Genomic DNA, 25,606 nt, shown 5'->3' on the forward strand with positions numbered 1-25,606 from the left:
TCTCTTAACAGTTAACATCCCTTCTGTTTCCGATCCATGACCTTGAAATCCTCCTTTAAAGTAAGGCATCGTTCCAACTGGCCTAACCAACGATGTGTTTAGATTGAGCATTCTCTTGTTTTGGTTTTTTAATACTCCATGCTTCTTGTTTTTCCCATGGATGTTAATATTTACATCCTTCTATTCGGAACAATATCCATTAGCCACCATAATGTGTTCTGTCTTTAAGTGTTGCTGCTGACCCTTTTAATGCTGTGTGCCTTAATTTTATTAACAAGCTGTCTTTTTCAAAACCTTTTGAAAATCCATTTGGCCTCCATTTCTTTTATAAATATATTCCATTAACTCCTGAAATCTGTGCTGCCTGTCCTTAACTAAGTGGTTTTTTCTGTCAAGGTAAGTTTAAGCCATATTATTGAAGTTAGACTCTCATCTGATATAGTTAGCTGGTGTATCCCTTTATATCCTTTTTAAGCAGAGCTATTATATTATAGTTGACAGATTGTGACTGTATAACTTTGACTTCTCTTGGCATTATCAGAGGCACCATGGGTTGTTGCCTTTGGCAGTGAATTTCAGCATTTCTTTTTCATGTCTAGTTAGCTTTTCCAGCCGCTCCACTACAGCATTCTTCAGTGAAAAGTATGGCGAAGCATTCATTTAATATCTCTGCCACAATTTGCTTTTTCATACTGTGAAGTTATTGAACTTAATGTTAAGTCAAAGTTTATTTATGATGTCACAAGTAGGCTTACATTAACACTGCAATGAAGTTACTGTGAAAATCCCTTAGTTGCCACACTCCAGCGCAAGTTCAGGTGCACTGAGGGAGAATTTAGCATGGCCAATGCACCTAACCAGCACATCTTTCAGACTGTGGGAGGATACCGACGCAGACACTGGGAGAACGTGCAGACTCCGCACAGTTACCCATGTCGGGAATTGAATCTGGGTCCCTGATTGTGAGGCAGCAGTGCTAACCACTGTGCCATAAAGTGCCTAATCGAAAGATGAGGTGTTGTTTCTCCAATTCGCATTGGGCTTCATTGGAATATTGCAACAGGCCAAGGAAAGACATGTGGATGTGAGAGCAGGATGGCGTGTTGAAATGGCAAGCGGCAGGGAAGTCTGGGTCCTGCTTACGGATGGACCAAAGGTGTTCTGCAAAACGGGTCACCCAGTCTGCGTTTGGTGTCTCCGAGTAGACCGTGTTGGGAGCGGTGAATGCAATAGTCCAGATTAAAGGAGGTGCTCATGAAGCGTTGCTTGAATAGGGCAGGTTTGAGGACAGATGAATGTTCTGGATTTTTGCTTCAGGATTCAGACAAACTGAGCTATGGGGGTATTTTCTAAACGTCCACCCCTATCTATGGTGCCTAACATGCAGAAACAATGAACATTAGAACTGCAGTGTAGAGTCATAGCATGACCTAACACGAAAGAAGGTAATTTGGTTCATTATGCCTGTACCGCCCCTTTGAAAGAGCCTATGCAATTAGTGCCATTCCCTTACTCTTTTCTGGTTGCCTTGCAAAATTTCTACTTCAAGCATTTATTCCATTCTCTATTGTAAGTTATTTTAAAATCTGTGTCTATTGCCATTTCAGGCAGTGTGTGCCACATCACAACTTGGAAGGATACTTTTTGTTCCCTTTGTGACGCATCTTTTGCTAAGTTCTAATAATTTTACTGCAAATTATTGTTTTTAAAATGTTCCCCGGCACTGATGTTGAACTGATAAGCCTGTATTTTCTGGATATTTTAGCTGTATAGCAATCACCCCCATATCCGAGGAGGATTGGGAGATTGGCCATATCCTCTGCAATTTCTACCTTTACACCCCTCGGCAACCTCGGCTGCATTGCCATTTAGACTGGGTATGACTTTTCCATTTTGGGCACTGCTACCAATTTTTTAAGCCTCCCTTTATCTAATTTCATCGTATCAAGTTTCATCGTATCAAATTTCTTTACTGCCTCATCTTTTGCTGTGACATTTGCAGCAATTGTTTCTTTGTGAAGACGAATGTTAAGTATTCATTTGGTTCCTCAGCTATGTCCTCTGCCTCCACAATAAGATTTCCTCTGACTACAGTTTTAGTATTTAGAGAAGATATTCGGGTTCCTTTTTTAAAAAAATGCCATCTGCTAATCTGTTCTCTCACACTGGTGGTGATTGATGGAAGATTTTGGCTAATAAATACTTTCTCTCTTGACTTGTTTTCTTTTTTGCTGTACATCTGTATGAAGAGAGAGGGCAAATTTGCATGTTATTCGTCCCTCCAGCAGCTATGGAGCATTTCACACCAATGAATCATTTCTGTTGTTGTTTGTAGGGAGCTGCGGCAGCCCATTGGCCCACAAACACCAATCAGACGGTTGAAATATCGATCTGTTTATTTGTGGTGGTTTCAGGGTGTATTTTGGCTGGATTATCAGCAGAGCTGCTCTGTTTTATCTCTGACATTATCACTGACCTGGCATACGAGCCGCTCTCATATTTGATGGCAGGAATTTGTGCTCAGTCACTGAAGGATTGAAGCTGACTGGGTGAAAAGTGTGAAAAAGTTACCAAGCAATCTGTACTGACTTTTCTCGATCTCTATTTCTCACCTTGATGCGTCAAAAAAAGCTCTATGAAAAGGACGTCCATTCTTAACAACTGCTGTATTTAACTTTCAGATTCCACAACCTGTGCGCACAATTCGTAAGCACCCCTATAGTAATTAATCTATCTTTCTTTTTGCTTCAGGTATTCCCAGTTTTATTCAGAGGAGGAGTTCTGCCACTACAACATGTTTAATCATCACTTCTTTGGGGGAAAGGTAGGTACTTCAGTGTGTATCTGATTATATAGGTGCATTGCTATGTAAAGTTTCCTTCAAGGACAGGAAAGTCGAATAGAAATTTTGTTCAAATTAGTTCCCCATTGTCTATTTAAAGGAAGTGTTCTTACAGAAATATTCTTTCATTGTCCAAGTAATAATTTGCCAATTTATCACGTTGGATCTTCTTGCCTGTCAGCGATCCCAATAAAGGGGAGGAATGGTGAGGCACTCATTAATTACAGAGGGATCTGGGAGCTCAGCCAAAGCTGCCTGAATCCAGGAAGGTTTGCAGCCCTTAAGACAAGCTGTCCCCATTGCAGTTAGTGATTAAAGAACAGGTAACCTCTACTGCTTATCTACCCGTTTTTCCACATATCTCCACCTATGGATGATGGGGGCGTCTAGAACCAAGTGTTACAGTCTGAGGATATGGGGTAGACCATTTAGGACAGAGATGAGGAGACATTTCTTTACCCAAAGAGTGGTGAGCCTGTGGAATTCATTACCAGAGGAAGTAGTTGATGCCAAAACATTAAATGTATTCCAAGAGCTGGATATAGCACTTGGGGCAAACGGGATCAAAGGTTATGGGGTGAAAGTAGGATTAGGCTATTGAGTTGGACGATCAGCCATGATCGTGATGACTGGTGGAGCAGGCTCAAAGGGCCTAATGGCCTCCTCTTGGTCCTATCTTCTACGTTTCTAGAAGCAGGAGTAGGCTATTTGGCCCTTCGAGCCTGCTCTGCCATTCATTTTGATCATGGCTGATCATCAAATTCAATATCCTGATTCTCCCCTTCAACCACCCCCCCCCCCCCCCCCCCCCCCCAAATATCCCTTGATCCTTTTAGCCCCAAGAGCTATATCTAATTTTTTCTTGAAATCAGACAATATTTTGGCCTCAACTACGTTCTGTGGTAGTGAATTCCACACATTCGCACACCCTCTGGGTGAAGAAATTTCTCCTCACCTCAGTTCTAAAAGATTTACCCCTTATTCTCAAACTATGACCACCAGTCCTGGACTCCCCCACCAGTGGGGACATTCTTTCTGAACCCCATAGTGTCATAGAGGTTTACAGCATGGAAACAGGCCCTTCGGCCCAACTTGTCCATGCAGCCCTTTTTTTTAAAACCCCTAAGCTAATCCCAATTGTCCGCATTTGGCCTGTATACCCATCGTACCCATGTAACTATCTAAATGCTTTTTAAAAGATAAAATTGTACCCGCCTCTACTACTACCTCTGGCAGCTTGTTCCAGACACTCACCACCCTGTGTGAAAAAATTGCCCCTCTGGACACCTTTGTATCTCTCCCTCTCACCTTAAACCTATGCCCTCTAGTTTTAGACTCCCCTACCTTTGGGAAAAGGTATTGACTATCTACCTTGTCTATGCCCCTCATTATTTTATAGACCTCTATAAGATCACCTCTCAGCCTCCTACGCTCCAGAGAAAAAAGTCCCAGTCTATTCAGCCTCTCCTTATAACTCAATCCATCAAGTCCCGGTAGCATCCTAGTAAATCTTTTCTGCACTCTTTCTAGTTTAATAATATCCTTTCTATAATAGGGTGACCAGAATTGCGCACAGTATTCCAAGTGTGGCCTTACCAATGTCTTGAACAACTTCAACAAGACGTCCCAACTCCTGTATTCAATGTTCTGACCGATGAAACCAAGCATGCCAAATGCCTTCTTCACCACTCTGTCCACCTGTGACTCCACTTTCAAGGAGCTATGAACATGTACCCCTAGATCTCTTTGTCCTGTAACTCTCCCCAACTCCCTACCATTAACTGATTAAGTCCTGCCCTGGTTCAATCTACCAAAATGCATTACTTCGCATTTGTCTAAATTAAACTCCATCTGCCATTCGTCAGCCCACTGGCCCAATTGATCAAGATCCCGCTGCAATTGGAGATAACCTTCCTCACTGTCCACCATGCCACCAATCTTGGTGTCATCTGCAAACTTACTAACCATGCCCCCTACATTCTCATCCAAATCATTAATATAAATGACAAATAACAGTGGGCCCAGCACTGATCCCTGAGGCACACCGCTGGTCACAGGCCTCCAGTTTGAAAAACAATTCTCTACAACCATCCTCTGGCTTCTGTCAAGAAGCCAATTTTGTATCCATTAAGATACCTCACCCTGGATCCCGTGAGATTTAACTTTATGCAACAACGTACCATGCGGTACCTTGTCAAAGGCCTTGCTAAAGTCCATGTAGACAACATCAACTGCACTGCCCTCATCTACCTTCTTGGTTACCCCTTCAAAAACTCAAATAAATTTGTGAGACATGATTTTCCACTCACAAAGCCATGCTGACTGTCCCTAATCAGTCCTTGCATCTCTAAATGCCTGTAGATCCTGTCTCTCAAAATACCTTCCAACAATTTACCCATCACAGATGTGAGGCTAACTGGCCTGTAGTTCTCAGGCTTTTCCCTGCAGCCCTCTTTAAACAAAGGCACAACATTTGCCACTCTCCAATCTTCAGGCACCTCACCCGTGACTATCGATGATTCAAATATCTCGGCTCGGGGACCCGCAATTTCCTCCCTAGCCTCCTACAACGTCCTGGGATATACCTCATCAGTTCCCACAAATCTATCTACCTTGATGCGCTTTAAGACTTCCAGCACCTCCTTCTCTGTTATATGTACACTGCTCAATACAGCAATATTTAATTCCCCAAGTTCCCTAACATCCATGCTTTTCTCAACAGTAAATACTGATGAGAAATATTCATTTAGGTTCTCACCCATCTCTTGTGGATCCGCACATAGATGACCCTGTTGATCCTTAAGAGGCCCTACTCTCTCCCTTGTTACTCTTTAGCCCTTTATGTATTTGTAGAAGCTCTTTGGATTCTCCTTTGCCTTATCTGCCAAAACAATTTTGTGTCCCCTTTTTGCCCTCCTGATTTCTCTCTTAACTCTACTCCGACACCCCCATACTCTTCAAGAGATTCACTTGATCCCCGCTGCCTATGCACGTCATGTGCCTCTTTCTTCTTCTTGACCAGGGCCTCAATATCCCGAGTCATCCAGGGTTCCCGACTTCTGCCAGCCTTGCCCTTCACTCTCAGAGGAATGTGTTTACCCTGAACCCTGGTTAACACACTTTTGAAAGCCTGCCACTTACCAGACATCCCTTTTCCTTCCCACAGACTCCCCCAATTAACTTTTGAAAGTTTCTGCCTGATACCATCAAAATTGGCCTTGCCCCAATTTGGAATATTAACTTTTGGGACAGACCTATCATTCTCCATAGCTATCTTAAAACTAATAGAACCTACCCTGTTAGAATTTTGTAAGTTTCTCCGAGATCCCCTCTCACTCTTCTCAACTCTAGTGAATATAATCCTAACCGACTTAGTCTCACCTCATATGACAGATCGGCCATCCCAGGAATCAGTCTGGTAAATCTTTGCTGTACTCCCTCCATAGCAAGGACATCCTTTCTTAGATAAGGACACCAAAACCGCACGTAGTACTCCAGGAGTAGCCTCATCAATGCCCTGTACAATTGCAGTAAAACATCCCTATTTCTGTACTCAAATCCTCTCGCTATGAAGGCCAACATACCATTTGCCTTCTTTACTGTCTGCTGTACCTGCCGCTTACTTTCAGGTGGTGCACGAGGCACCAAGGTCTCGCTGAGTATCCACCTCTCAATTTTACACCCATTCAAGTAATAATGTCTTCTATTATTTCTACCAAAGTGAATAACCTCACATTTATCCACGTTATACTGCATATGCCCACATACTCAGCCTGTCCAAATCACGCTGAAAAATCTCTGCATCCTCCTCACAGCTCACCCTCCCACCCAACTTTGTATCATCTGCAAATTTGGAGATAATACATTCAATTTCGTCTTCCAAATCATTAATATATAATGTGAACAGTTGGGGTCCTTAAGATCTTGAGTTTCTCAGTTTTACTCTGTACAATCCTGCACATCTTTGGACTGTGGGAAGAAACCGGAGCAGCTGGAGGAAACTCATGCAGACACAGGGAGAACATGCAAACTCCACACAGACAATCATCCAAGGCTATGATCTAACTCGGATCCCTGACACTGAGGCGCAGCAGTGCTAACCGCTGCCACTGGGGGAAGGAGGGAAGTCCTGAAGCAATGTATGACTGAAAATAAAAATTAGGAACATCACATGAAGTATTTGTACTTGTTCAGTTCAATTCACTCCTATTATTTTGTGTAATTTGTGGTTCTATTAAGAGGTTATTCACGCATTTTGCAAACCTGTGTAGAGCAAGCTTTTGGCACACTACTTTTGATGTGCACTATTTACTGGGTTACAATAGGCCCCTGAGGAACACTTGAAAGCAAAAATAGTTCTCCCACAGAAGCTTGTGTTTCTGCAGATCTTTATTTTTAAATTGGCAAATCGATAATTAATTTTACTAGGAACCTTCAGATGTGTACCAGATCCACTTGAGGTATGTTTAATTTTGTACAAATGTCTTCTCGTTCTGTGCTCAGAATCCAAATTAAATAGTTTGCTTCCACCTTCATTTCCACTTTTTTATTTTATTGACCTGAATCACTTTCTTTTTTTTTCCCTCAGTGGAATCTAATTCAATTCCGTAAGTCTCTGTAAAGCCTCTTTTATACCAGCACTCTTTTATTTGGGTTTTGGGATCGTTCCCAAAATTTACTCTGGCAAATTGGTTTCTAATTCTGGAGGCAGACTCGCAGATGTGCCTGTGAATCTCCTGTTGGGTTAGCAGCACACCATGCTGTTCAAACCTCTTATTCTCCACGGCATTTATGTTGTTTGAATTAAAGCCTTTATTCAACTGGCAATTTATATAATGTACATCAAGCAAAATGAAGCATTTGTGTATAATGTCATTCCATCTAAATTCCATGGTTACTTGATTACATGAACACTTTTTGAAACTTTGCTCTTGTTATGTTAGCTTTTGTGCTCTCCCATACAGTCCCCCCATGTCTCATTAAAAATGTTAATTACCTATTGACGCACTACATTGTTGTTTGAATTTTCCTTCAGGCTTCAAGCGGCATTCATCCTTTAATCTAGTTCATCTTGTATATTTATCTCCAATTTATAGATTCTTGCTGTGACGTCACTTGGACACCAGGCAAACAGCTGATTAAGCTAAGTGCCTGGTATTGTTAGAGTTCCAATCTAGCCAGGCAATTTCTGGCTTAAGTTGAAACAAAATTAAGCATTACAGAAATTATCTAACATGATTTTTTTTTTGCTTGTACATCTCTGCGACACCAATTGTAACTGGCCACTTTTCACATTCATTTGCTATTAATGGAGCAGAATGCTATATCTTATTTAGCTGAATAATCTGGGCAGCATTCAAAATAACATTTTCTCTTACCACGTTCCCTTCGTCACTATCCAATTTTTCAGAAATTTGGAGCTCTTTCAATAGCTTCGAGATTGATTGATTGTAAAATTGTCACACCCGTGCCTGTGCTCTTCGGATTCTTCGACTATTAAGGGAGACTGTACAAAGGTTGCAGCTTTTTTATACCCGTGCTCTCGTGTTTTCAAGTCTGCTGTTCTTATTTTGCTCCTCCTCTGATTCTCTAGATCAAAGGAAAAATTGAGGTCCAACCAATGGAAGCACATTCGAGGGTTAAACTGTAGAGATGTTTATAAGTGAAACATTTAAATTTAATTGCAATTAAAAATAAGTGCGTGAAGTAAGAAGCTTCAAAGTGGATATTTTGAAATTGCATGAGGAGCTTTGGCATTTAAATTGCTGGAGCTGGAGCTTTTTGTCAATTATAACTCCCGGATTGTTTTACTTGGTTCTTTACAACTACATTGCAAAACCAGCAAAATTGTTTGATTTGTGTCTGTGCGCTGCTGCTGCCAGGACAGAATAGGCTTGATGTCTTGCTGTTGTTGAAGCATAGTAATCGGCGAGCTGGAGAATTCAGATTCCCAGAGTTCTGATGTAGAACAAAACAATGCTATGGCAAATAGAGCATGGTTCAAAATTAATTTTTTTGAGTGTTTTAATATAGATGTTATGATCTGAGCCACCTTACTTTCTTTGGTATTTATAGTACCTCATATGGAAGTGATTTGGTGCCCTGTTACATCGTGTGACAAATCCTGTACTTTTCTATTCTTGTTGCACATAGTGTAATTTGCTGTTTGATTTCCATGGTTTTGTATTAAAGTCCCAGAGGCAATGAAGATGTCCACTTCTGAGCAACAACAAGTCTGCTGTTGTTTTTTTAAATAAAGCTATGCTAGGATTATAGGTGCCACTAGGGAGGTCAGCATGTATTGTTTATCTGGGAGCATCTGTGGAGAGAAACAGTTCATGTTTCATGGCATGACCGTTCGTCATTAATTCCCAGTGAAAAGGTGGTAAGCCACATCCAACCTGCTGCAATCAATGTGATGAAGTTACTCTCTGCTGTTTTGAAGTCAATGCAATGTAGTGTATTAGGAATTCTGTAAAGCACAACACAGGAAATAACCGGAGAGAATTGAAGATTATGGAATTAAGGCTAGGGTAGCAAATTGAATTGAAAACTGGTTAGAAGGATAAATGGGAGGTGGCACTTTTTGGTTTAAAGTAATAATTATAGTTGTTTACTTGTAATAATTGAATGGAAGAGAACAGGAGAATTTGCTATTCAGGTTTGCAAGACTTTCAACTTTATGGCAAAAGATATGGGCTGGAACTTTCCGGTCCTGCCGATGCTGCATTCCTGCCGTGGGTTTTATGGCAGCAAAGGGTGCATTCAACAGGAAGCCCCGTTGACGACGCGGTTTCCACAGTGGGCTGTGCACTAAATCCCACCCACACAGAATAAAAAAATGAAGATGTACCATTGAATCTATATAACGCTTTAGTAAGACAAGAGTTGGAGTGTTGTGTGCACTATAGGAAAGGTGCTGAAACAGGATACAGTGCAGGTTCAATCACATACTACTTGGTATAAGGTGATGAAGTGTGGGGTAGCTTTCATTAGAGATTGCAGTGTGGTTTGGTAGAAGTAGTTATAAGGAATAGGTGTAAGATTAAATGGTAGAGATTTAGGGCAAAGGGCAATTTTTTTCCCCCCGAAGATTTGGGGGCAATGGAATGTATGGCAGGAGTTGATGATTGAAGCAGCGACTGTTCAAGAAAAGGTTGTATAGCTGGTTCAAGGAAAAATAAATAGATATGGGAATAGGGCAGGCTCGCTGAGTTAGATCTGCAGTCTATGTGGGGGATTAACACCAACATCAAAGATTGGATCATATGATATGTTCGAAAATCAATTTAACCATTTATGATGATCAGAATTCACATTGCACCAATACTGTTTAACCTGTCGATGCATGCTCCCTACTTTTTGCATCATCTTCAATTCGGTGTTATCGTGCCTCTATTATTCTGCTGCATTGCACAACTAATTTGTTAATGCACTACAAATTTCAAAGGAAGTTTTGTCCCAGCTTGCCGCTTCATTATTTAATAGTACTAGTTAGGCTATGTCATCTACTCAACACTACCTTGGATCCAGTTGGATCTTTCCATGTGCTTGTCGGATTATATAACATTTGGCTGATTTGTGCCAGTGTTAGCTGTTTGAAAGTGCTATTCAATTAGTTCTACTCTCCTACTGCCTCCCCGCAGCCCTGCAAGTTTATCCTCTTCAAGTATTTATACAATTCCCTTTTGAAAGTTACTATTGAAACTGCTTCCAACATCCTTTTCATGCATTTCAAATAATCTATTAAAAAAAATAGATTTCTTCATCTCATCCTGGTTCTTAGTCAATTACTTTATATCTTTGCCCTCTGGTTTCTGACACCCCTGCAAGTGGAAACTATTTACTCTGTCAAAACCCTTCATGACTTTAAATCTCCCCTTAACCTTCTCTGCTCTGAGAAGAACAATCCCGGTTTCTCTAGACTCTCTACATTACTGAAGTTGTTGCTGTTCCTGACTTATTCCTCAGGACTGTACTGGTCCCTTTCTCGCTTTTCTCTCTACTTTCTCACAGTTGCGACCAAACAGAGTCATGAGGCTTGAACAGATGGCAATAAAGCAGTGCGCTGATCAAGCTGGTTCTGTATCACGTCACCACCTTGCTTTGTTATATTACCATCTGCCTCCTCCTCTCAAAACCAGGGAGGAATTCAAACAGCTCAGTTCAGCTGTATATGAATTGAATTAAATTGGGACAGTGGGTACAATAATTATTGTTAATTATTTTATGATGCTCCCTCTTCGCCATGCCCAGGAGCAAATTTGAAAATAACTGTCTGTAAGCAACGCCAAAGATATTTGGGTGTCTTTTATGCAGTGATTTAATTTGCAGGTTGCACCATTTTATTTTTATCACTCCATTGTTTCCAGAAATAAATGCTCTTTATCTGGATCCATTCAACACCTATAATTATTATTCTTTTATTCCTATTACATTTGTTATAATGTATTAATGGTGTTGTACAGTTAAAAGGCAAAGCAGTGGGCATAAAATTATAGCTTCTTTATTCATTTAAGAAATCATTTAAGGGCAAAGCCAGCATTAATTGTCCTTAAGTTGTGGTGGTGTTGGACTACAGCCTTAAACCGCTGCAGCCCATGTGTAGGTGCACTTAGTGCTGTTAGGGAGGGAGTTCCAGGATTTTGACTGAGACAGTGAAAGAATGGTGATATGTTTCCAAGTCAGGATGGTGAGTGACTTGGGGTGGAACTTCAGATGAGGTGCTCCCATGTGTCTGCTGCTCTTGTCCTTCTAGGTGGTTGCAGTGTGGGTTTGGAAGATGCTGTCTCAGGAACCTTGGTCAGTTTCTACAATGCATCTTGCAGATAGGACACACTGCGCATCGGTGCGGGAGGGGTTGACTGTTTGTGAAAGGGGTAGCAATCAAGCGAGCTGCTTTGTCCTGGATGGTGTCTAACTTCTTGAGTGTTGTTGGAGCTGCACTCATCCAGGTAAGTGGAGAGTATTCCACTACACAAATCCCTGTGTGCCTTGTAGACAGTGGCCAGGCTTTGGGGAGTCAGGAGGTGAGTTACTCATCGCAATATTCCTAGCCTCTGACCTACTTTTGTAGCCACTGTTGTTATATGGTTGGTCTAGTCAGTTTCTGGTCAGTGGTAACCCCCAGGATGTTGATAGAAGGGAATTCAGTAGTGGTAATGCCTTTAAATGTCATGGGTGATGGTTAGATTCTCTCTTTGACATGCTCATGCCTGGCACGAATGTTGCCACTTGCCAGCCCAAGCCTGGGTATAATCCAGGTCTTGCTGCATTTAGACATGAGACAGTGGGTACAACAATTGTTAATTATTTCATGGTGCTCCCTCGAATGGTGCTGAACATTGTGCAATCACCAGCGAACATCCCCACTTCTGACCTTAAAACAGAAGGAAGGTCATTGATGAAACAGCTGAAGATGGTTGGGCTTGGACCATTGTGTTTCAAAGTACTAATGTTTTTAATATTTGTTTCATGTACTGTTTTTAAAAATATAGTTGTTAGTAAAACTGTCCAAACCTGTTTGAAAATTGCATATGTGCCTGCACACTAATTTACTTTATTAACTTCTCATAGTCTGCCTTTGAAGTATTTCAAACATTCTTGTGTCAAGACAAGGGCGAGTCTGTTATCATGGTGACTGACCCACCTTTCGGCGGCTTAGTGGAGGCTCTTGCCCACAGCTTCAGAAAGATTGTTGATGTGTGGAAGACTTCACGGACTGGAAGTATGGAATCTCAGTACAATCACGTGTATGGTGGAGGAATGTTTTTTACTTAGGAATATAGAAACATTAAGAATTTGAGTGAGCTGAGCTCCAGAAGAGCACTTATTTGATTGGTACGTTAAAGGAGGATATTCAATTTGGTGTCCTTCTCTCCATCTCCATTCCAAATACCTTCCCCACCATTAAAGTTAAATTGTCTGGCCTGAGTTGTTCGACTTACCTTGTTTGAACAATTTGTAACATTAGCAGCTCTCCAGTCCTCTAACACCACCCCTGAGTCTAAGGAAGACTGTGGCCATTGCCTCCACAATTTTCACTCTCACTTCGTGTATTATTATAGGATGCATCCCATCTATTTCTGGCGCTATAACAACCTCAAATATAGACAGCCTATCCAAGTACCTCCTATATCAATTTCAAGTCCTTTTAGTATTTTAATTACCTCCTCTTCCACCACGACCTGGGTAGCATCTTTAGCGAGAACAAGTGCAACTTCATCATTTAAGATGACTACAGTGATCACTGTCTCCTAAATGTTTCTCTACTGACACTTGGCCCACCTTATTCCCAAGAAGCAACTCGAGCAGTGCTTCCTTTCTCGTTGTTACTGGCAACGTACTTCTGCAGAAAATTCTCCTGGACACACTCTAGGAACTCTTGCCCCTTTACACTATTACTATCCTAGTTTATATTTGGATAATTAAAGTTACCCACTATAGCTACACTACAATTTTTGCACCTCTGTAATTTCCTTCCAGATTTGTTCCTCTACATCTTTCCCACTGGTTGGTAGCCTGTAGGCTACACTCAGCAATGTAATTACACCTTCTATTTTCCTTAGCTTCAGCCAAATAGATTCTGGGACATCCTCTGACTCCAGCATTGCAATACTCTCCTTAATCAATACCGCTATCCCTCCCCCTTTTCTTCCCTTTCTTTCTTTACTAAGCACCTTGCATGTAGGAATATTTAACACCCAATCCTGCCATTCTTTGAGCCAAGTCTCTGTTATAACTGCAACATCATATTTCCACATGGCAACCTGTCTGTAACTCACCAATCTTACCACGCGTTGTGCATTCACATACATGCGCTGTAACTCTGATTCAGATTTTATTACTTTCTCCCTCACTCTGAATCCACTTAATAATTTACCATTCCCTACTTTAGAGCTACCTTTCTTTCCCAGTATTCTGTGCACCCTGGCATTCCTCTCTGATATTGCCTCCTGGTTCCCACATCCCTGTCAATTTGCTTTAAACCCTCCCCAATATCATAAGGTAGGGTGTGAACCTGATTTGTACGATTTAAGATGCATCAAAAGGTCTCTGAATGCAAATTTTAAAATGTCTTTGGGTACGGAAACTAAATACACAAGTGGTACCTTTCCATAATGTTCTTATGATGTAGTCCTCAAATATAGTGGCAAAAAATGAATGAGCTAATGGGTATGGGGAAAATTATTGGGTAGGAGAGGAGAATAACTCTCAATTTATGCTGATCTGAAGGAGTCTCAATCTGGATGTTGGTTCGGATCAGTTAGCTGGTTTGTTGACTGACATTGTTTTTGCATTGATTTTTGGAAGCTGTGAGCCACCCTGTCAGCCATTTACACTTCTCAGTCTTGCTTCCTCCTTGATGTTGATATAGTTTTTTTTATGGGTCTGAGAGTCTGCCACCAGATAACAGGATTTAGCAGCTTAAATGGTGGGTGCAAGCTGCCGAGTACTTACCTTTTGGGATTAGAATAAATTCAACACCAGTTTAAAAGCAGGTAGTTTTTTTTAATTGAAATTTGAGCGTCACAGAGTCTTGTTTGTGGATCTGTCGTGGAATCCCCTGTAAGTAGTTTAGCACAACCTGAGCTAATCCGAATACTTTGATCCCGATGTTAAGATGGCCAAGGCAATGTTACCTGTTTCAAACCCTTACCCAGTTATGGATTTATGTGGATAGATAGTGAAAGAGCTACTAAGTGGTCTCACACTCTGCTCTCATCCCATAGCCCTGAAGATTTTTCCTTTTCAAGCGGTTATCTTTTGAAGGTCTCAGACGGTATATTCCAGATCACACTGACTTGGTTAGTTTAAAAAATAAGTTGTCTTCATCTGCTGCCTGGCTTTTAACCGTTCGAAGGACTAATCCTCGTAACATTTTAACCTCTATCAAATTGTCCCTCAATCTCCTATATTTAAGGAACGCCACCTAAGTCATACCACCAAGACACATGAGGATATTACAATTCAACATCACACTCTGGGCACATTGACTATCAGTATACATGGTAGCTGCCATTATTTCTGCTTCCATTTTTGTTTTATTTGATATCTACACCATTAGAAAATGTTTTATGGAAAGGAGCCAACAGGTAGCAAGACCAGAGAAGGCTGAGTTAACACTTCTTTCTTTAAAAAAAAAAGAGGGCAGATGTAGGTAAATGGCTATTTCTTATTTTGTGCTTATTCTAAGGAAGTTGGCACTTTAATGCCTTCTCATTATGTTTTGTTTTCATTCAGTTGATGACGAAGAGTTGCCAATATTTTGGATTTTTCCATACTTTTTTGAACCTCGCATTCTGCAATGTTTCCCAACTTTAGGCATGCTGGATTACCAGGTGAGCAGCTTCTCTGTATCTTTGGCGCTCCCACTGTCTGCAAACAGTACGCTTCACTCCAATCCAATGCAAGCTTCAATTTACATCCGTGACACAAATTGCAAATTGTTAATTACAACTAGTATTTTTGATATGGTTCAAAGAAGCTGAGTCAGAGATTGGTAAACATTTGATTTATTATTGTCACATGTATTAACATATAGTGAAAAGTATTATGTCTTGCGCGCTATACAGAAAAAGCATAACGTTCACAGAGAAGGAAACGAGAGAATGCAGAATGGAGTGTTAGTCATAGCTAGGGTGTAGAGAAAGATCAACTTAATGCGAGGTAGGTCCATTCAAAAGTCTGATGGTAGTAGGGAAGAAGCTGTTCTTGAGTCGACTGGTATGTGTCCTCAGATTTTTGTGTCTCTTTCCCGACGGAAGAAGGTGGAAGAGAGAATGTTCGGGGTGCGTGGGGTCCTTGATTGTGCCGACTGCTTTGTCGAGGCAGCGGAAGTGTAGACAGTGTCCATGGATGGGAGGCTGGTTTGAGTGAACATGGGCTGAGCTTTAAATATAGTTTGTCTTTTAGATGGTAAAACTGATGGACCTCCCTGAACAGGGGAACTTGAAATTCATTTGTGGGACCATTAAACAGCAGGAGCAGAAACTGTCAAACGCTGCCCTGGTGCAATAGTCTGTTCACTGATTTCACAATAATCAGAGACCCAAATGATATGCAGTGTAGTCTGACACTACTCTGATTGTATCTTGTTTGGGTAATTGGACGGAGGACAATAAGCGCCTCTCCCCCTGAATTTCTTTCTCTTTTACTTTAGAACAACCACACAGATTATCCCTTAATCTTTTACATGACGAGTAGGGAGGGGGCAGTGGGGGTGATGGGGCTTGAGAGGAAGCGCTTCCAGTACAAGCCTGGAAGTTCTGAGCTGTGAGAGAGAACTGTTTGGATGCATGCTTTGTACATCTCAGCCAGAACTGCACGCAACATTCCAGTTGTGGCCTCACCAGTGTTTGGTGATGTGGACAATTTGCTCTCTCTCAGAACCTAGTTTACGAAGATTTTAAAGCAAGTTCTTTGTCTGGGCATTACAACAACAAAGCAAAGTTTAAACTTAACCAAGGCTGCAAGAAGTGCCACAAAATATATTTTCTGAGGAATCCGTGTTGTATAAATAAGTGTTAAGTTTAAGTTTATTTACGAGTATCACACGTAGGCTTACGTTAACACTGCAATGAAGTTAGTGTGAAATCCCCTAGTCGCCACACTCTGGTGCCTGTTCAGGTACACTGAGGGAGAATTGAGCATGGCCAATGCACCTAATCGGAGGAAACTGGAGCACCGGAAGAAACGCACGCAAACACGGGGAAAACATGCAGACAGTGAAGAATTTGAACCCGGGTCCCTGGCGCTGTAGATTTGACAGTAGGGTGTATATAATTGGTAACTAGTGCTCACCTAGAGAGGAAGAGGAACTCTTCAGATCAATTGAAAGAACAGATGGTACCTGAAAATTAATGATCATGATTTTAATTTTAGGTGGATTATGATAATCATGCATTGTACAAACATGGAAACACTGGTCGAAAACAATCTCCGGTGCGGATATTTACCAATCTTCCTCCTAAAAACATTGTTTTGCCTGCAGAAGAAGGGTACAGGTAAGTTCTGGATGCAAAGCATGTCACCTGGTGAAAATGTTTGTGTTTTATTAAAATGCCTTTAACTTGAAATACCCTGAATCAGAGTGACAAACTCAGTAAAATAGTTCTCATCACAAATGTTTTCACAGTAACACGGGCTGCAACTGAAGTCTTTTAAGTTCCATTCAATATAGCGACTGTCGGGACAGCAGCCTCCCAGAGAAACGTTCTCATCATGTCCTTGTAGCTCATTTTGGTGGCCTGCTCTGAACTGAAGTAATTAGGAAACAAACCAAGAATCAGAGGGGAGGGCTTATTCCTCAAGAAGAAGAGACCACATGCTTCACCCAGCCTGCTCCACCATTCAGTATGATCGTGGCTGATCTTGGGCTTCAACTCCACTTCTCTGCCCACTCTCCATATCCCTCAATTCCCTGACAGACCAAATACCTGTCTATCTCGGCCTTAATACATTCCACCATGGAGCATCCACAACCCTCTGAGGTAGAGAATTCCAGAGTTTAAACAACCCTTTGAGAGAAATAATTTCTCCTCATCTCAGTCCTAAATGATCGACCCCTTATCTCAAAACCATGTCCCTGTATTTTGGATTCCCTGACGAGCAGCAACAATCTCGTCATGTCTTACCGGGTCAAGGTCGTTCAGAATCTCCAGAGAATATTGGCCCAATTTACTCGGTGCCTCATCATGGGACAACCACCACCCCTCCCCATCCCAGTGACTAATTTAGTGAACCTTTGCTGTACTGCCTCCAATGCAAGTATATCCTTCCTTAAATATGGAGACCAAACTACACACACCATTCGAGATGTGGTCTCATCAAAGCCCTGTGCAAATGTAGCAAGATTTCTTCATTCCTGTATTCCAATCCCCTCACAGAGTGCATGCATGTATTATCTTTTACAAACTCAAACAGGATATAATTTGGGACTGTCAAGACATTGTATCTACTTCCATCAATGTTCTCTATCTTTATAGGTTGGCTGTTAACTTCAATCAAGGAACTCAGTCTTTATAATTTTGCTCGGCTTGGTGAAATAGTTTCACATTTTAGAGCACGAATGTGTATTCTTGACTTTAAATAGCATTTTTACAAATTCCAGTCTTTTCCTCCAGGTTCTGTTCACTCTGTCAGCGATATGTATCCTCCGCAAACAGACACTGTCAGATATGCAAGGCTTGCACATCTAAAGTAAGCAAATTTTTACTTGTGCCACACTAGTTTGGAGGCAATTTTTGTTTTCCTTATGGTTTAACAGATTACACAATTTTGGTAAATTATCCCAGCAGATGAAGAATTAAAAGAAGTGTCCAAAATTCTTTAATAGCTCCCTTGGAAACTCTAAATGGTACATGTTACAGGGCTGACCTGCACCAACTTTAGATGCTTCAGTACTTTGGAAATGTTTATATTTTTCTCTAGTTTCTCTCCAGGCTCATGACCCAATTCCTACACCCTCGACCTACTCCCACTAAACTGACTACCCAGCTCCCCCTCCTGGCTACCAGGTTAGCAGACATTGTTAACAGCTTCCTCTCTTTGGGTGTTGTCCTCCTCTTATTTAAATCTGCTGTCATCTCCCCCTCCTCAAAAGCAATCTTCATCCCTCCATCTTGTACCCCACTGCCCCATCTCCAACTTTCCTTTACCAAATTTCGTGAGGGTGTTGGTGTCCAAATCCCTGACCATTATTCCTGAAATTCCTAGTTTGAGTCACCAGCACGGTACTGAAATATCAAAATCACAAGTAACATCCCATGATAGTGTTACAAAGGTAAATTTCCCCTCCTTGACCGGTCTCCTGCCTTTGATAAAGCTAGCCACGCAAGCCTCCTCCAATACTTTTCAATTATTGTCCAACTGAAAGGACTGTTCTCACCTGGTTCATTCTTATCCATCTAATTGTAGCCAGCTAATAACTGTATGGGAAGCATTCCAAGTTATCTCTGTAATTCCCCCCAAGTGTCACTCCTGCTTCATCTACATCCTGTCCCCTCGGGGATATCATCTGTAAACTCAGCATTACGTTCTACACTGACCATATCCGGCATGTCTGACATCTAGTACTGGATGGCTAGAAACTTCCTTCAATTAAATATTGAGAATCCAGCCCTTCTGACCCCCAACTCGGGTCCATAGTGACTGACTCCATCCCTCTCCCTGGTAACTGTCTGAAACTGAACCAAACTGTTCACAATCTTGGTGTCATATTTGACCCTAACACGTGCTTCTGACCCGCATATTCTCATCCTCCATAATATTGCCCAAACCTGCCCTGGCCTCTGCTGATCTGGTGCTGTAAGCTACATTCCAACGCATTCCTGCCTGGCCTCCCATGTTACGCTCTCTGTAAATTTGAGGTTATCCAAAACTCTGCTACCCAGTTCCTAACTAGCACAAAGTGCCATTCACTCCTGTGCTTGCTAATCTACGTTGGCAGACAGTTAAGCAAAACCTCAGTCTTAAAATTTGTACTTTTGTTCTTAAATTCCCCCTGGTGCCTCCCTATCTCTCTCATCTCCTCCAATGCCACAACCCTTCGAGATATCTGTGCTCATCTACTTCTGGCCACTTGAGCATTGTTGGTTTTAATTGCTGCACCATTGTGCCTTCAACTGCCAGGGCCCCAAGTTCTGGAATTCCTTCACTAAACCTCTTTGCATCTTGACCTGCCTTCCTTCATTATAATGCTCCTTAAAACCTACCTTATTTACCAGGCTTTTGGTCATTTGCCCAAAACCTTTTGGAATAAAAGTTTCATAGAATCCCTACAGTGCAGAAGGAGGCCATTCGGCCCATTGAGCCTGCACCGATGACAATCCCACCCAGGCCCTACCCCGTAACCCCATGTATTTGCCCTGCTCATCCCCCTGACACTACGCTAGGGGAGCTTTACTTTCAATATTTATTTCTTATGTGGCTTGATAAATTTTGTTTAATAACTGCTGTGAAGAAGCTTGGAACAATCTGTCACCATAAAGGAGCAATATAAATAAAAGTTGTTGCGCTTGTTGTATATCATGAAGTTATGTTTTTAGCGACAATGGCTGAATTTTATGCAGATACCCCTTAGCTCCTTTGGGGAGCACGTTCATTGCCTGGGAAGTAGCTTTCTGTGCTGACTCTAGCCTCTGCTTACTGATGAGTTTCTCTTCACTGTAGAGGGTGCTTCACAATGACCGCACACTCAGGTCATGATTTGTGCCTTTGCACTTGCTGCCTTTCATGCACTCCTTTCCCAATTTTGGATATGCTGTTGTCAGTTTGCACCAAAGACAAGAGGAAAGTAGCTCACCATGAAAGGGAGAGAAAATTAGAAAATTCACTCAAGACAAGGTTTCATATTTCTCTGCTTCTGTCTTCAAAATGACACAGGAGGTGGTTTGGAATAGTGGATAGTCGTTTTGAAGCTTGTATGTGCGACACGGAATCTTCTATGAAAAATTACATCTCAAACAGTGTTGCTAACATGATCTTTAGATGGACAGTATGTGCAATGAAGAGAGATTGATTACAGAATGGTACATTTGAAGGATCTTCCTCAGTGTTGTCATTTTCTCACCACTTTTAATCTTGTATTTGGGAGCATAAATGATGACCCTTAACATAATATGCCAGAATATATTTTTCTGAAGTTTCTGGTTTAGACTAACACTGTTTTATATCCCTGTTAGGATGGCAGGCAATGGAAACACTGTCAGACCTGCAACAAATGCGTGAAACCATGTGAGTAGAATTCATTAGGTAGTTAAACTGTGTTAATGTTTACTGGGTCTGTTTGCTCGATGTGCAGGCGGTCAAAGTCGAGAACTATTTCATCCACAAAAATGACACCACTAACACATTGATTATTGTCTGGCTCAGGGAGAAATTAACTTTTTTTGAGAATAACTCCGCTTGGTTTATTTCCTCTTGCGAATAAATTTTGTATGTTTTTAAACTAAATTCACTTTAATCCTTGTAGGTTTAGCCTTTTGTTCAATCTTGGGATGTGGGTGTCAAAGGCAAGGCCACATGTATGCTGCCTTCAGAAGATGGTAATGGGTTTTCTTGTTATGTTGCCACAGTCCATGTGGTAAAGGTGGGCAGTCCCTTGATTTTAAGTGATATAATAGCAATTGAGGATGGTGCGTGATTTGGAGGTAGGGCTGTTCCCATGAGATTATTGCTCCTGTCCTCCTTGAATGTAAAGATTTCAGGGTTGGCGGTGCTGTTGAAGTCACCCTGCTGAATTGCTGCAATGCATTGTGCTTATCGTACATATTACAGCAGCAGTGTTCTACCAGATGAGGGTGCAGATGTTGAGACCACTTCTAGGGGAGCTTTACTTAAAATATTTATTTCATTTTATCCCGGAAAATAGGTGTAATATAGCTCAGGGTGGGGTCAACAGCTTTGACAATATAGATTTCCTTGAATTTATGATGCTCAAGGCAATCACCTGGCTTTGAGGGGAAAACTTTGACAGTGAGCTAATAAGATATGGTGGTGGTGATTCTGTGGTGTCGAGGTATCGTCACTGAACCAGAGACTGAGGCATCGTGACCTCGGTTCAAATCCCACTCAAAGCAGGTGGTGAAATTTGAATTTAATAAAAGTCTAATGATGACCATAAAAAAAGCCATTGTTGTGAAACAAAAAACCCAATTGCTTGTGGTGTGAATTTGTAGAGGTCGCAGCTGTACATTTAACAGGTGGCAGAGTGGTTAGCACTGCTGCCTCACAACACCAGGGACCCGGGTTCAATTCCAACCTCGGGTCAGTGTCTGTGTGGAGCTTGCATGTTCTTCCCGTGTCTGCGTGGGTTTCCTCCAGGCACTCCGGATTCCTCCCACAGTCCAAAGATGTGTGGGTTAGGTTGATTGGCCATGTTAAGTTGCCCCATAGTGTCAGGGGGACGAACTAGGGCAAATACATGGGGTTATGGGGATAAAATCTGCGTGAGATTATGGGCCAAATGGCCGCCTCCTGCACTGTAGGGTCCTATGGTTCCATGGATATTTTAAAATTGACTATGGGATAGTCAAAATACGGGAACGATGAGGTCTTGATAGATGAGAACTGAGTAAAATGTTTGCACTGAATTGAAATAAATGACAAGCTAATCATGGTGTATTTTGTTTTTAAAAAAATATATTTTCACTAATTATTCCATTTAGTAGGAAATGGGAATGTGGTTTTTCAAGGTGATCTGTCCAGCCCAGAATCACGAGTGAAAACATTCTGGGGCATTCTTGTTTGAGGAAAAATATTCCTGGAAATGTTGTATTTCAGTTAAAACCAAATCAATAATTTCCTATCTGGAATTAATTTGAAAAGATGCATTGGACTGCATGTCGCACTCAATAAGATTTATTTATTTACAAGTCAAATCTTGATAAATTTATTCAATTTTGAAATTTTGCAAAGAAACAGAATTCTTTCATTTTTTTATTATGCTGTTACCACAACTACATGATCTGGCTTTCTACATTAAAACAATTCCTATTGTGGAAAAGCAGGACCTTACTAAACCAGTCTATCCATTTGTTGATTAGAATTCCAATATGGAATTCTGTGTTCTCAAAGCAGTACTGCCTTTAAAAAAAATAAAAGTACAGATTGATATTGATCTAAGAAATAATTTTGTGTTTTCCAGCCTGGATTCACTGTGATACCTGCTGTCGTTGTGTTCTTCAGGAACACACGTGTGGGAAAGCTGGAGATGGATGTTTTATATGTGGAAGTACTGAGCACAAACGCAGGGAATGTCCTCAAACAGCATTCCCAAACAGGACCACCACGTGAGTTCACTATCATTTGATATAAAAAGCTTAACTGTTTTCATGAAATGTTAACCACCTTTTAAAGGAGAAATTACTTCTCAAAGGGTTATGAGTTTGTGGAATTCACTACTCCAGCGCATGGTGAATGCAGGGACTTTGAGTAAATTTAAGCAGCAGGTGGAGATATTTTTTTATTTGGAAGGGTTTGAAGGGCTATGGTGAACAAGCAGGAAAATAGAGTTGAGGCCAAGATGAGATCAGCCATGATCATATTAAATGGCAGAGCAGGCTCAAGGGGCTAAATTTGCCTACTTCTCTTAGGGGTGGCACAGTGATTAGCACTCCTGCCTCACAGCGCCAGGGACCCATGCTTGGGTCACTGTCTGTGTGAAGTTTGCACATTCTCCCTGTGCCTGCGTGGGTTTCCTCCAGCTGCTCTGGTTTCCTCCCACAGTCCAAAGATGTGCGGGTTAGGTGGATGGGCCATGCTAAATTACCCCTTAGTGTCAGGGACACTAACTAGAGTAAATGCATGAGGGTTATGGGGATAGGGCCTTGGTGGGATTGTGGTCGGTACAGACTCAATGGGCCAAATGGCGGCCTCCTGCACTGTAGGATTCTATGATTCTCTTTGTTTTTATGATTCTAATGATAAATCTAGGTTAGTTCTTCTCTTTTGTCTCATTGTTCACAATCAAATGACTGTGACATGGTAAACCATCTAATTTTATCTTTCATTTTACGGAGTGTGACAGCTTACAGCAACTAAGTGAACATATCTTTTACTGGTCCCAATATCTTTGCCCATTAGATCTGCTCTAACATAGACTAACATAGTCTGTGTCTCTGTCCTCAAATGTCGTTCACTCTTCCTCAGTTTGTCATGTCTTGTAATTTATTTTTGTCAGAGAAATTCTTTGCATGACTAAGTCTGAATGATTAATATAGTGAACCAAAAAAGACCCATCACACACCCCCATGACACATACCTATTCACATCCCATCAGTCTGAGTATCCATTTTTTTAATCCATTTAGCCCTACCTTTTGCTTTCTAATCCCCTAGCTCTATTCATACACTCCATTTCCAAATACAACAGAGCTTTGCTTTCATGACAAGTTTCTTATGTGACATCAAATGTCATGAAAATCCATGCCCTATCGTTATCTATGCACTCTGCCTGAAAAAAAGGTGTTCCTATTTATCTCGAAGTAATAAGAACAAAGAGATGAACAGCACAGGAATAGGCCCTTCGGCCCTCTAAGCCTGTGCTGATCATGATGCCCTAATTAAACTTAAAAAAAACTTCTGCCCTCACTCAGTCTGTATCCCTCTATTTCCTCCCTATTCATGTACCCATCCAGATGCCTCTTAAATGTTGCTAATGTGTCTGCTTTCACCACCTCCTCTGGCAGCGCATTCCAGGCACCCAACACTCTGCGAGAAAAAACTCACCCTGCACATCTCCCTTAAACTTTCCCCCTTTCACCTTGAACCTGTGCCCCCTTATAATTGACACTTCCACCCTAGGAAAAAGCCTCTGACTATCCACCCTGTCTATGCCTCATAATTTTGTAGACCTCTATCAGGTCTCCCCTCAGCCTCCGTCTTTCCAGTGAAAACAATCCTAGTTTATTTAACCTCTCCTCAAAGTCAACACCCTCGAGATCAGGCAACATCCTGGTGAACATTCTTTGCACTCTCCAAAGCTTCCACGTCCTTCTGGAAGTGTGGTGACCAGAACTGCACACAATATTCCAAATGCAGCCTAGCCAAGGTTTTAAATAGCTGCAACATGATTTCCCAATCTTAGCCTTTCTTTAGCTGTTCTTTTATTTTGTCTGTGTTTTTGAATACTCTTAGGTCTGATTAGTAGTCTTCTTTCAAACTTATTAGCCTTCCTAATTGTCTCTCCTTATTTCTCATTTATATTTTTATATTTTTCTGTATTGTCCTGCACTGTCTTGTATTTCTCGCACTTTGCTGTAACCTCACTGCTTACTTATGGGACGATCCTTTAATTCAAAGCATCACAAGAGGTTTGGAGTTTGGTGGGAGGCCATTTGGTTCATCATGTCTGTGTCAGCTCTTTGCACAAACCTGAACTAATTCTGTTTTCTTCCTATATCCTTGTATCTTCCTCTGTTTCAAATAATTATCCAGTTTTTGCTTCAAAGAAGCATTGGTCCCTACCTGAGCCACTAGCAAAGCATTCCGCTGTTTACCCGCCGTGTGATTAGGCCTTTAATTTTCTGCCACATTCTGTGGCCACTTTAAGTTGCTGACCCAGAGATCTTGCAAATGGAGGAAATGGTATTCCCCTATTTACTCTATTAAAACTTCCCCTCCTAATTTTAAAAACATTTATTAAATCTCTTGGCTTTCTCTGCTTCAATTAATTGACCAGCTATTTTCAAGGCCAGATTGTATTCCATCTCTCTGAAACGAGCAAATTTCCAGTTCAGTGCCCTTATCTTTATTTCTTACTGTTTACAATGTGAGTGTAATTAGGATACGGTCACTATTTCCCAGGTTTCAGCTTGCTTATATTGCTCTGTCACCCAGATTCAGATCTAACATTTGGACAGACAACATAGCTATTCAGGAAGACTCCTTTTCTGAAATCTTATTTCTGTCTACTTTAGATAGTTAAGTTTCCCCATGGCTACAGCTCTGCTACTACCGCAAGTCTCATTAAATTGCCAAAAAATCTTTTTTTCCCCCCACTATTTAGTAATGTTTTATATTATCAATGTAGCAACAAATCCTATATTATGTCTTGGTTCAACACAGACAGGCAGTCTGAGCATTAGCATCAATGAAGCCTCCCCTTTCCAAAGCTGTAATTGTGTCCTTAATTAATAATCCAACCATCCTGCCTTTTTTTCCTTTTCATTGAAAGTTTTGTGGCTGGCATATTTAAGCATCAGTCTCACTTTCCAGCATTATCTTTCTATTCAGATTCATGCGTTTAGTTCTATTAATTCAT

At 41.2% G+C, this 25,606-nt stretch overlaps 1 protein-coding gene across 2 annotated transcripts in view; it reads left to right on the top strand.

Annotated features, from left to right (window-relative positions):
• zcchc4 (zinc finger, CCHC domain containing 4) overlaps positions 1–25,606 on the top strand; it is a 69,905-nt gene that overhangs the window by 42,049 nt on the left and 2,250 nt on the right. For both annotated transcript variants that reach the window (XM_078215554.1, XM_078215563.1), the window contains exons 6-12: positions 2,752–2,824; positions 12,419–12,569; positions 15,086–15,183; positions 16,727–16,848; positions 17,968–18,043; positions 20,527–20,578; positions 22,491–22,635. In XM_078215554.1, the coding sequence (XP_078071680.1) occupies positions 2,752–2,824; positions 12,419–12,569; positions 15,086–15,183; positions 16,727–16,848; positions 17,968–18,043; positions 20,527–20,578; positions 22,491–22,635 (717 nt within the window). The remainder of the gene's footprint in view (positions 1–2,751; positions 2,825–12,418; positions 12,570–15,085; positions 15,184–16,726; positions 16,849–17,967; positions 18,044–20,526; positions 20,579–22,490; positions 22,636–25,606) is intronic.

The sequence above is a fragment of the Mustelus asterias genome, chromosome 1, assembly GCF_964213995.1.
Source record: "Mustelus asterias chromosome 1, sMusAst1.hap1.1, whole genome shotgun sequence".
Lineage (NCBI taxonomy): Eukaryota > Metazoa > Chordata > Chondrichthyes > Carcharhiniformes > Triakidae > Mustelus > Mustelus asterias.